General features: G+C 36.8%; 2 protein-coding genes across 4 annotated transcripts in view; one reads left to right on the top strand and one right to left on the bottom strand.

The window, feature by feature from the left end:
* Positions 1-1,720: 1,720 nt before the first annotated feature.
* On the bottom strand, positions 1,721-12,105 carry LOC135479516 (dnaJ homolog subfamily C member 8-like). The gene is made up of 10 exons (XM_064759387.1): positions 12,012-12,105; positions 8,872-8,973; positions 8,174-8,230; positions 7,202-7,268; positions 6,331-6,425; positions 5,713-5,784; positions 5,438-5,529; positions 5,180-5,255; positions 4,886-4,986; positions 1,721-3,883 (listed from the first exon to the last, which is right to left on the bottom strand). The coding sequence occupies exons 1-10, from the start codon at positions 12,096-12,098 to the stop codon at positions 3,868-3,870; spliced, it is 765 nt and encodes a 254-aa protein (XP_064615457.1). The 5' UTR covers positions 12,099-12,105; the 3' UTR covers positions 1,721-3,867.
* A 308-nt stretch (positions 12,106-12,413) lies between these two features.
* LOC135481899 (carnitine O-palmitoyltransferase 1, liver isoform-like) overlaps positions 12,414-13,107 on the top strand; it is a 28,896-nt gene continuing 28,202 nt past the window's right edge. For all 3 annotated transcript variants that reach the window (XM_064761665.1, XM_064761668.1, XM_064761669.1), the window contains exon 1: positions 12,414-12,563. The gene's annotated coding sequence lies outside the window, so the exon portion shown is untranslated. The remainder of the gene's footprint in view (positions 12,564-13,107) is intronic.

A 13,107-nucleotide genomic window follows, 5' to 3' on the forward strand; every position in this document is an offset into this window, starting at 1 on the left:
ACTTCTATTTACAGACCACTTTAACAAACTCGACGGTGAATACTGCCACACATCATGGGGCAACTGCATGATGCATGATCAGGAAATAGGCCTTTTTGGCACTCTCATAAAAATGTATACGGGGCGCGATTATTCTCGATATTCGTCCCGTACACGTGTGGTACTTGTAGCCTAATCTAGGTTTTTTTTAATCAGGGTTCCTAATTACTCAGTACAATACATGAAAACAGATGTCCTATAGCATACCTGGTCACATTCAGATCGTTATGTTATATAAATCTTTCAGTAGTACCCTTCTTCGTGAAAGAAAATAGACACGTGTGAATTTGTAGGCTACATTCATGTACGTGGTCTGGGATTTTCAGGAGGCACTTTTATACATGCATATTATTATAAGTTTTAAATAATTCTACCACGACCGGCAATTTCATGCAATGCTTTTTTCTTTTCTTTTTTTCGGTATTTTCTGTTATTTTAAAACAGATAATTTCATCTTAGCTTTGTGGCTGACAACACTCTCTGTCCACAACATATTAAGCCAGGATATAATAATGGATCCATTACGCGTGACTGACGATACATGCTTATATCTACCAATGACAAAAGCCAAATCGCGTTGAGAGCCGGGGATAGATCGCACGAAGCCCACTTAACCTTGCGAGCACGTAACGGCCATTATGACGTAATGCCTACATTGCTGGTTGCCATGGTAGTTACGTGCTCGTGACATTAAGAAGGCTTTGCGCAACCGGGCCTTGGGACCAAAATTAAAAATATCACAACGCTTAAATTTTGATACTGCAAATTTAAATTTAAATCTTGGGATTGCATTTATAAGGTGGTCAAAATTTGATTTTATAGGGCGCAAAAGCAAGCTCTATAATCATGTCTCAAATTTTAACGTAAGTCTGAAATGACTTTGTGGAATCGGCCACTGTATGTAATACACTTTGGGTACCCGTAATGCAACATTATTACATTATAGGCGTCTAGAAGGGCCGCTATTCATGGTCTTAGACGAGCTCCACAAAATATGTTCATTGTGGCTTAACTCATTGTGGAACAGGGAGTGACATTTACAGCATTTATACAGCGATATCATAAAATCCACTCACTGAGTCTGTTGACTAGTCACTGTGATCGGGAGGTGGGTGGCCTGTACAGAGGTACATATGTACACATGTAAGGGTTGCAGTGGTTGTGTGTAGGTAATGCGATTGTGAGATAGGGGTTATCACCCAATGTAGATATATTCACCCAATGCTGTGGAAGGCTGGGCGTGGTTCTCCAATTTTTTCTTGTGCTACAAACACAGATACTCTACCGTTGAAAAGCTGAGCACAACATTCTTTCACTTATCAACCTATTTTCACGTAGAAAAATCCAACATGAATAAGCAATTACATGTAGAATGGAAAGAGCAAAACTCTTTTGCAAGGAAAGCAAGTCAGTTATTAAAAGCATATTACTTGTAATGAGCATAACTTAAAGGTGCCCTTTGGCGTTGAACAGTTAATTTTAACCTAGAATCTCCTATGATTGATTGAGTGAGTGAATGAGTGAAGGGAGAGGGAGAGTGAGAGAGAGAGAGAGAGAGAGAGAGAGAGAGAGAGAGAGAGAGAGAGAACTGCATAATACAGTGCAAACTGTTTCATTTGTCTAGAAACATTTCCATGAGAAATGTCACTTATATCACCTGACGCACATACAGTATCACACACCAATCCAACCTCAATGACACCTGTACAGGTGAATGACTGATGATGGTTCAAAGCAATGTGGGTATTCACCAACAGGTCAACATTTTACTGTACATGTATCACTACAGAATAATCATAATCGAAGGGCTGTGCTAAAAAATGAACACATGTAAACTGGATCAACATGTGAACAAGTTTCAATTTAGCTTGTGCCGGTGCTAGTGTACCCTTAGAGCCTATCACTGTCATAGTTCAGTCATTTATGTACAACTTACATGTCAGTTTGAGTACGTCAGTGTCAAACTATTTCACACACTTGTAAACTGTAGACACTACAAATTTCATGGCAAATAAACTGCACATTTACAGAAATAGTAAGTTGTATTTTTTACTGATGACATTTAAAAAAAAAATTTTTTTTTCACAACATGTGAGTAAAACAATATTTCTATGACAATGACTTCTTTCATAATGATCAGGAATGGTTTGGACAGGTCAGTATACATGTATTTTAATCTACCATCAAAACTGATGACTTTCTCAACTTCATAACATGAAAAAAAAAGTATCCAGCAATGAAGGAAATAATAAATCAGTCACATATCTACAGGTACAAACAAAACAGAGCAAAAATAATAGGTGAGGAACGTCAACTGTTTCAGTGGGTATAATCCGACCATCAGTCAGCTTTGTGTAGATTATTACACATCCTTGAAATCACACCTGGGTTTTTCCACAAAGCCACTTACAACTTACATCAACATTTGAAACACAGCTTAACAGCTTATGTTTGAGCACTAGAAACCAAAATTTTGAACTCCTAAGTTTCATTTCAAGACAAATAAGTCAAAATTTCAAATTAAAGAACTAAAACCTCATTATTTTGAAGAATTATTTTAAATTTAGTTTTAAATTCTGAGCTAAGTAAGAAATGGCTTTGTGAAATCAGCCTTAGTCTAGATCTATGAACATTCCTGTACCACAAGGAGAGGCTATCAACAATACTACTAACAAGGGAGAGAACTGGGTATCTGGAAGAAAAAACACTGACAAGCACTAGTGTATCAGAGGTTAGCAAATATTAACTAGCACATTTCAATATTTGACATTTTGACAGCATTCAAGTATTTATATAAATTGCGTACCAAGAAAATGAGCTCTGATCAAATATAATTTGCAGTCAATGGTGAAAAATGCTCAACGAAAATTGGAGACAGGATTAAAGTGGCCATATCATTCACTGTTCCCGCTGTCAAAATTCACAGCACCATAACCAAAGTAAATTGTGTTCAGATCAGCTGTCTGTAATGGTAATGGACTAAAGCCGACTTCCTTTTGATATGAAAAAGCCACAACCTGGGACATACAGGCTGTTTTTAACACAGCCAGCCATTAGTACAGAAATGTTCAAAACTTTGGCAAATTTCCCCCCTCAGTTAGCACTGCATGTGACAAAGCAGTTCTGTTAACATCAGTTCCTCCATTAGATTTAAAGACATAAGACTCCAAAAATAATTCATGAACCAGACATTGCCTTTTGAACTGAAGTAAGGTTGTAAAGAATTGCTCATCTCAAACAACAGGGAGTGTCGTTTGTTACTGGCCAAATGCACGCATATCTGTGCATGTAAAGAAAAATGACTTTCAGATACCACTTCCACTGAAAACATGATCTAAATAACCTGCTGCTCATACCAATGAGAAGCTCAAAGTTACTTTTCTTGCCACAAATGTGAACAAAAGTTACCAACTGCAGAGTTTCACTGTTACATCAAGGGAAGCTACTCTTCATCAGAAAACATCATTAACAGTCAAAAATGAATAGCTACTACAGTGAAAGAAAACAGAAAACTTTGGTATTACTTTTTACCAATAGCTTACAACCATGAAAATGGTGTATGTACAATGATGATGTATATATGTAACCTTACCACACTCAGAGCCAGTCGGAAACTGGTGTACACTGTAACAACACGAAAATAAAACAATAGCTCACAAATTTCATCAACAATGAAGTCACTTTAAGATACACATGTACACCCTGTTGAAGACTTATGTGGTTGGAGTGGCTAGCTTCCAGTAATGGTTGTTTCCCCTTGTTGAATAATGTTAGCCATAAGACAGCATGATAAAGAAATGAATTTGTTGCTGCTGTGGTGATTGTTCATCATTCACCTCCAAGTCTGAAAAAAAAGAGATAAATATATTATTTTTCTTTTATTATCATTGACATCATAGGCAATCAACAGAAAAAAAAAACTACATGTAGCAGCCCAGGTCCTGACAACACATTAGGTCAGTACAGAAGTTTTGTTTAATTTCTACTAAAATTAGTTTACTGATTGATGTTTAATGTCGGATTGGAGAATATTTCCCTTATTCAACAGTGGTGAGATACAGGGGTAGGAGAAACTTGAGTGTCTTGTGTAAAACCACTGGCCATTAACTTTCCCACGTGACACAGGGATTTTCTTCCAGGGACCAAGTTCAAAGTTTATGCAAAATTGCATACTGTTAGGCAAAGTGATCTCAACAAATCTTCATGCAACAAGGAGTGCTGTTGTCAGTTTATTAGCAATTTATTACCCTAATTCCTCAACCTTTTCGCATATGAAAGAGCAACTGTCAGTGTAATTTATAACTAGATATTGAAGACAAAAACTAAGTTGCTTGAACAGTCAATTTTAGGGTTTCACACAAAGTATAATTTGATCGGTCTACAACGAATAATACCTTCAGAATATGCTTGAATAAACACCTTGCACACTTGCGAAAAGAATTACAGTATAAGAAAGGCAACCTTCATAACGTCATTGGCATTTCATGCATCACTATAGTAAGATACTAGAAAACTGCAGATAGGTACTTATAAATCTAATTACAGGTTAGTCTTGACTACGTAATCCAATGTAATCTCTCAGCACATATCTTAAGTCATGTGTTATTCCTAGAAATGAAAGTAATTGCGTGATCTAAAGCCTAAAGTTGCACAATTAAGCCGGATATTCTGATTGGTCACAACAGCTCCTTGGCACTGACCTTCCATTGGTCACAACCTGCTACATGTGTAAGAACTGAACTCGAGTTACCCACCAAAGATGTCAGAGACCACCCTGAAGAAATGTGACCTTCTGTTTAGGACAGAATGAGAATTGCATCATGGTGAAAAACACAGCTACAATTACCTTGATTCTGCTTTATGTTTTGGAGGTTTGAATGATTTCTTTGATTTTTTCCCTGCAGATTTCCAACTTCTCCAGCTGTCAACTCGGCCAGCACGACTCTCCTATTAACAAAAACAAGACATGGGACAAGGCTGCCATTTTCCACAAATTACCCACATTCTGACAAAAAAGGGTCAGAATTTCATTAATCCTTCATGAATGCAAATCAATCTGTACCTTCTGTTTAAGTAAGAAATAATTTTTCACATTTAAATTCAGAAGAAATATGTGTTTTTAATTTCACTGACAACTTACCTCATAATTTTTTTTCCATTCAGCATTAAGTTTTTTACCTTCTTCTTCTACAATTTCTTCCTCTGCTTTTCTTTTTCTGCAAAGAAAGAGGTCTAATCCTTTTAAAGTAATTTATTCAATATTAAACCTGCATGACTCATTTTCCTGAACTTTTTACCATTCAATGCTTTGAAGTAAACCCACATACTTAGCGGGGTTTTACTTTTCAACTCTACCATCAGAGAATATCTTTACCTGTAAACAACCAAGTCACCATACCTTTCATGCATTTCTTTTGTTTCCCGTTCCTGTCTCATTCTTTCCAAGTCAGCAAAAAGTTTACACGTTTGAACATACACAGCATGTTGATACTGTAAACATATAATAATAGCAATGATAATTTCTTTCAGGCAATATATATGTGTATACATCAGAAGATTATTGTCATTATTAAGGACATAGTCTAATTAATACGGTGGCATAAATACAACTTAATAATGACATGACAATAAATTTGTGCACACGTCAAATTTGAAGTATGAAAACAAAATCACCTTTTCCAGAAGGTCTTCTGGAACATCTACTGGCTTTCCTTCCTTTTTCAGTTGTTTCTTTTTCTGTTTCATCTGCAAAATGTGAATGTTGAAAAACTCAGTAATAAAATCAGAACATACTGTACATCTCAGCTTAACAGACTATAGTTTAAATGTTGACTCATCCAGTGCAACCAACTGGAAATCAATTCCTTGGAGATCATCTAAATTGTTCTTTGAAAAAGAAAGCTTTTCAGATTCACAAATTATGTTAACAGTTATTACATGTATAATAGACCTGGGTCCAGTTTCACTCAACTTCTTAAGTTTTCATACCATGCTTATGTAGTGTTTGACTTTGCTTTTCCGAGAAAGTACAGACTTAAACAATTTAGTGAACACAGGAAGTTTCGTGAAAATGGGGCTTGACCTCAATTATTCCACAGCTGTCTATCTCATATGACTCTGATAAGAAGCATTTACAAAGTGACCTCATGCTGTGTTTGATGGACCAAGCAAAGCTAACAATGAAATATGCTCGCAGCATTGTCAAAAACAACTATGCCAGGCTCAAGTATATATTTTTGATCTGGAGTTACCACAAACATGCATGAATATTTAAATTCCATTTATCCATACCATTTCATCTGTCCTAGACTTGGCTTCCTCTATGATTTCTTTACATCTTCTATATCCCTCTTCATTCTCCAAGGTTTTGTATGCTTTATTTACAGCTGAAAGAAAAAAAGACAGCCAGAGTTTTCATTTAATGGGATTACTTTTAGGTATAAAAAAGGTATTAATTTAGGTATTAAATTAATGTGGGTTTTTTTTATTACAGTTCTATCCAATACATAGTTCCAGAGTAACTTCCAGTACAATCTCAATAATCAATGGAGAGTAGAACATGTCAATCTGTACAGATACACGGTAACAAAAATTTTTACAGTTCAATATGTTTCCATGATTTCCATATTTACTTCTTTATTTCATTATTTATAACACCATACTCAAGAATTTTCACTTACACAATGAAAGTCAGTTTTACGGATGAAAGAAAAACCTGGGATAAACCTCTGACCTTTGGCAAGTTACTAAAGAACATTCCCATGTCATATACCGTATTGCACACCATATTGGTGGAAGAAAGTTTTTAACAAATGTAAGACTTTGGAAAAATCCACAGGGGTCAGGCTGTCAACCCCTTATTGTAACCAAAGACCCAGAAGCGGTGAGAACACTCAAAACTACAAATTCACTGTACCAGACCGGTTTCAAACTTGCGCCAAGTGTGTTCTGGAGATGGAAAGAGGCTTACATGTACTAGTACATAATGTACATTTGAACTTTTAAAATGAAATGTACTTTTTTCATAAATTACGCTGCCTAAACTATAGCTCCAGGATTTAATAAGGCAAGTTAGCAAAAAGTGACTTACAAAGTCTTGTGAAAGGGGCTTCAGTGGTATGATTATAAAGTGTATCTAATCACATGGTTTAGGTGTGCTTACCTTCAAATGACTTCTGTGCACGTTCAAGATCATCTGGGTTCTTGTCAGGATGAACCAATATTGACATCTACAAACAATGAAATAACCTGGCATTATTTTTTATACGCAGTTACATGTATTAACATACATACACTGTAACAATATCATTAACAAAGACATGAATCAATATACATGTAAGTAACAACATAACTCCACAAAACATTTGTGTACATGCAAATCATTAATTATTTTACACAAATGACAAATTATTTTTCTAAACAATAATCAGATTCACTAGTGAGTTTTTTTTTTCTCCATCAGCACAAATCAGCATTTGACCAACCAGTAGCCTAACTTAAGGTGCAAGGATACTTTTGATGCATACCAGGTTCTGGCAGAAGATTTCTTTATCATTGTATTTCTTCCTACCCAGTAAAGGGGTTCAATAATAGCACCAGGGTGATCTGTCATCAAAAAAGCATTTTCCTACACTAAACTCAGCACTTCCTGTTTTAACATTCATTTTATTTATTTATTTCACTGTTGTTTTACGGATATTCAAGAATAAATACTTTTCTGCCCAAGCACGAAAAAAAAAAGATGAATGCAGTTTTACTGGCATATAAAAGTTACATGAAACAAGTGAACTGACAAAGTCTGTACAATGGAATTCACAAATCACCCACATGACAAATGCCATCACCTGCTTACTCTCACTAATTTCCCACAAACAATGAGAGCGAAGGAATTCCCTGCCCAAGGCCAGGGCAAAACCCACACTTCATGTTCAATTCCTCACTGTCAAAATCTGTACATCTTAATCACTGAGCCACTATTATCTGTACAATTAATAAGCTAGTTTGACAAATACAAGAAAAATTAGGTTACTGTATACCACTGTACAATCTGAGCTTGATATTGATGAAACAGCTTTAAGAAGTACACTCCACACAAATCTGAAGAAAATTATTCAATCAAGAGCAAAGCCATTACCTGTCTATATCTTTTCTTTATATCAGCAAAAGGCAATTCTGGGTCAAGTTGTAATACCTTAAGGAAAGAGACAAAATGTAGGACATTTCATTTCTGATTTGAAACATAGCAAGTACATGCAGCTATGGCGGTATGAATACATTTCTCTTTATTACCTCTGTGATTTATTTATTTCTATGAATATGGTTTTACGCCATTCTCAACAATATTTCACTTATACAATTTTGAACAATATTATGGTGGGAGGAAACGAATCAGTATCCCAGGGAAACCTACACCATATACAAGTGTATATTAAAATTTATATATAATATATATATATATATATATATATATATATATATATATATATATATATATATATATATAAATTTACAATATAAAATGGCTGACTGCAACAACATCAGCAGCTCTACCACTAGTTTGGTCATCAATTCCCTTTGACGGCTTGATTTTTGAGTACACATAATCTGAAGCAGCAGCAATCACACACTAAACACTAAAGATTTCCTGGAGCTTTATCATGTTCATATGCTTCCCAGGTTTCCGTGAGTTCATAAGTTCCACAGCAATATTCTGTGAGATCCAATAAGACCTGATCATATAATGTGGAATACTAGATACAGTGAACAATCTGTCACATATATTTTACAATGCGGTTAATAGTTGCTTCACCAGGTAATGTGTTTCCTACTCACATCAAATGGGTTCAGGTTAAAATATGTGGCTCCGGGTCTCGTTAAACGGTTTATCTGCTGGCTAGAAGTGAGCACCGAGTCTCTCTTCTCAATCTCTTTCACCTACAAGAAAAACAACAAAGTTGGTTTGATTCCTTTCAGTTTTTCTTTCTTCTGACTGAAATATTTCATCAGTATTAAAGTGCCATTCAAATTCATCAACATCTGTACATCCATAACACTAAAGGAGCTTACTTTCCCTTTTTCAACCACACAGAAGCTATACTGCAATACATTACTTTTCACCCTGTTATTTTCTTGTTTCTTTTTTTTTTTTAACTTTTTACAACAATATTTTAAATGAATGAGCATTGAGGTTTAATGTTGCACTTAACAATTTTCCACTCATATGACGACGAGGAGTCATTAGGCGTATGTATGTATACTGTGTCTTCTTGTTGCAGAGCAAGTCCATGCCGATACAGTGCTGCCACCACTGAAGTATCATGCCGAAAACACCAGGCATGACACCCCACCCAGTCACAGTATACTAAGACTGGGCAAACTAGTCCTGTTTCCTTGATCTAACCTCAATGCGCTGAGCTCCATGCGAGGCAGCAGAAAGTACCATGTTTGAAGTTTTTGGTATGACCCGACCCAGGTTTGATCCTGGGGCTCCTGATTTCGAAGAGGATGTTCTGACCATTAGGCCACCGAAGCGATCAATATTTTACATAAAGTGTAAGATTGAAAAATATTCTTTTGCAACTTGAGCAAGTTCAAAAGAAAAGGCAGAAACAAATGTCATGAGTAAGGCGGGGGGCGAGGGGGGGGAGGTCGGGGAGTGGGTTAAAATACATACTTTACAAGGTTTCTTGGTGTGGAAATCTTCAAATTTATTTATTTATTTACATATTGGATAGCTGTTTTAGGCCATACTCAAGAATGTTTCACTTATACGACAGTGGCCAGTATTATGGCAGGAGGAAACCCAGAGGAAATCCATGACTGTCTGCAAGTTGCTGGTGGACCTTCCCATGTACAGCCAAAGAGAAAGCCAGTATGAGCTGGACTTAAACCCACAGCGAACGCGTTGGTGAGAGGATCCTAGGTCACTGGTCACCTCGGCCACACCCACCCCATGTCATAAAATTGAAACTCCTGCACTTCAAATCACTGACTTAATTACTGATTTGACAGACTGGTGTTTTCATTATACTCATGAATGTCACTACCTATAAAGCTGACAGGTTTACAGGATACAAAAAAAAACAAACAAACAAAAAAAAAACAGCACAAACAAATTAGCCCAAAGAACCTATCTATACATGTAGATCAGTACTTGCTTTATACTGACAACATTCTTTCATGCATGCAGCAATCCCTGGGCTGAATCACTTGTGTGTTCCTAAAGCAATGCAAACTCAGCAAATATGTACCCAATCAAATGAATGTCTGCACATAGTCAGCTATATCAGTATGAAGTCTGCATCTGTTGTTAGACTCAAAGGAAGGAATGAAAAGCGGATTTGTGATCCTAATTCAAATACATTCCAGACTTATTGAAAGGGATATCACTTCTCAAACATGGTAATTTCAGAAATCTGATCAAAGGTCACGCAGGCTGTCAAGATTCCGCAAAGAAATGGTGGACCTGTAAAAATTCAGGTTTGGAAAGGCATGAGCTTGTTTCCATATGAGGAACTACAGGAGTCCAAATCAATTAACTACCATCAGTACAATGAATACACCACCCATGTAAATGTTTGAAACCAAGTGTAAGCAATGACAAGCACATGAGTGAATGGCTCAAGACGGAGTAATAAAGTTTCACTACAGGCACAAAGGGACCAAACACTTCCATTTTATGTTTAAGGCGTCTACATGTAGGTACATTGCATAGTTGCGGAATGTAACTCTCTGTATCGACCAACACCAAGTGTGGGTGAGTTACAGGGAATAATATTTCTAATGTGTTGGATTAAATCTTTCCCGGCGTAAATTGATGTCAACCAAATGGTCCCCATAATCAACTAACCTGTTCTCAGTCTCACCAAAACACAAACGATCTGTAACAACTGCACAAATTCACAAAATAAATACATTTTCAGACGCTACTGTGGCCGTAAGTATTCTATCACCATTTTGATCACTTGCAAGAACGAACGAGTTTGAAGCGATTAGCACCATCTGAAGACAGAGGGAGTGAACCAGTCAAATGGATGACTAGACTTGCCTAGTGTTACTTTTATGATTGCCATAGGTATTATCTCCCTTTAACGGCCTTATTTTTTTCTGCACTCACATTGATCATGTGACTAATATGTGCGACTATCAGAACAAGATGGCCATAGTGGATGTAGTGTCTGAAAATGTATTTATTTTGTGACTTTGTGTAGTTGTCATGGGTCATTTTTGGTTCGGCAAGATTATGTCAGTGGATTATGGGGACCACTTGGTAGACATTGACCTATGCCAGGGAAGATTTAATGTGCGTGTGAAGATATGGTAAATGTTACTTACCGTCCATTCGACATATTAGCATCAGTTATTCCCCATAACTCTCCCAAAACTTTGTGATGGTCGATACAAAGAGTTACATTCCACAACTAGTACATGGCATAGCTCTCCATTTTAAAAGTAAAATATACGAGCCATTGATTTTTTTGGTGGCAGGGTGAAAGGGAAGGGGAAGATGGTACAACATGGATTTGACCGGCTAAAGATAAGCGGAGAGCTTATTCAGGCCGTCTCCTGTTCCCCACCGTGTCATTCAGCCAGGAATATGGCGTATCCAAATATTCCTCAACCAACACACACCAACACTCGGGCTACATTTTGGAACATGCTAAATTAAATCTGCGAAAGCATAATTAGATCAACTACTGATTAAAACTGACTATGAGAAAGATATGGAGTCAAAATTCTATGTTTTCTGGGTAGTTCATGGAAACTTCACATTAGTAACATAACCGCCTGCACTGAGGCCCCAATTTATTCATTTCAGATTTTCTCAGTTTCGAAGGCTGTGCGGATGGTAAACATAAAATTCTCATAGGATTCCTCGCAAAGGATTATTTTAATATCACGAAATTTGGAGTCATACGCCACTCTGAGATATATGAATGAGTGGGGAACTGGGTATGTGTTTCTTTTCTTACCTCCGAATAAAATTCATTAAATGTTTCATTTGTATCCGTTTCTGGTTTGGAACTTTCAGAAGTTGCACTTTCCTCTGACGCCGCCATTTTACCGTTTCGATGAGAACATTTTCTACCTTCCAGCGCAAAAGAGCTACTAAATAATGAGGGTTACGTGGACATCCCATTTTATGTGACCAAAAACAATAATAATAATAATAAATTAGAATTCCCAGCGCAATAGTTACGTCTGTGGCCAAAAGTTTCTACTGGTAATTATCTATATATCAGACAATACAAAATTTCCCATTAATGACATCGTGATCTAAAACCAAAAGGTCACCTTCGATATTTATTTTTCACCCTCTAGACCCTTGCACTGACGTCGCCATCGACCGCAAATCGTCACATGTCCAAAGGTTCTCCGCGCAGACGTCATGTAATCTTCTCGAGCGTAGTAACGAATAAAACAGTCGGCTGAACTGGTTTGTTGCTTAAAGCTGTGGTTGTAACTACTGGAACGACGCCGAAAACTCTGCTCCAGTTTTTACCGGTTTGTTTATCAACATCATAGTGAGTATTCTCGGTCGCATTTCAGGCTGATAGTAATGACCTGGTTAGCTGTACATAGTGTAGTATGCGGGAGTCATTCAGTAATGAGAAAGTGTTAGGATGGACTGCAGATTTGAAGAACAGATGCGATCTGGCTGTGGTTGACATGTTAGGGAATGCTTGGTCTTGCCGGCCTTCCATTCACCATTGTTATCTTTCTGTCTACAATCCACCACGCCTCAGTGAATATTTAGCTATACAACCATGTCGAACCATGGAGGAAAAACAGCCATGTTCGAGATAGCCAGTCTATAAGACCAAGCATGTTCCTGCTGACGTTAGTTAAATTACATTAAACGTTGAGGTCTGTTTTCAACATTTTCTGATATTTCCCTGCAAATGTCAGAAATATCAGAAAGTATGTCTTGCCACTTACTCCTGCCCCGAGTTCCTTAATATAACCGTATTGTTTCATATCTCCATTGATAGCTTGACTAGTAGATATGTTGTGATTGTTGGGAGCATGAAAGAATCACATTGATATGCCTAATATCACAGATTATTC

This window comes from Liolophura sinensis, chromosome 1 (genome assembly GCF_032854445.1).
Source record: "Liolophura sinensis isolate JHLJ2023 chromosome 1, CUHK_Ljap_v2, whole genome shotgun sequence".
Classification (NCBI taxonomy): Eukaryota; Metazoa; Mollusca; class Polyplacophora; order Chitonida; family Chitonidae; genus Liolophura; species Liolophura sinensis.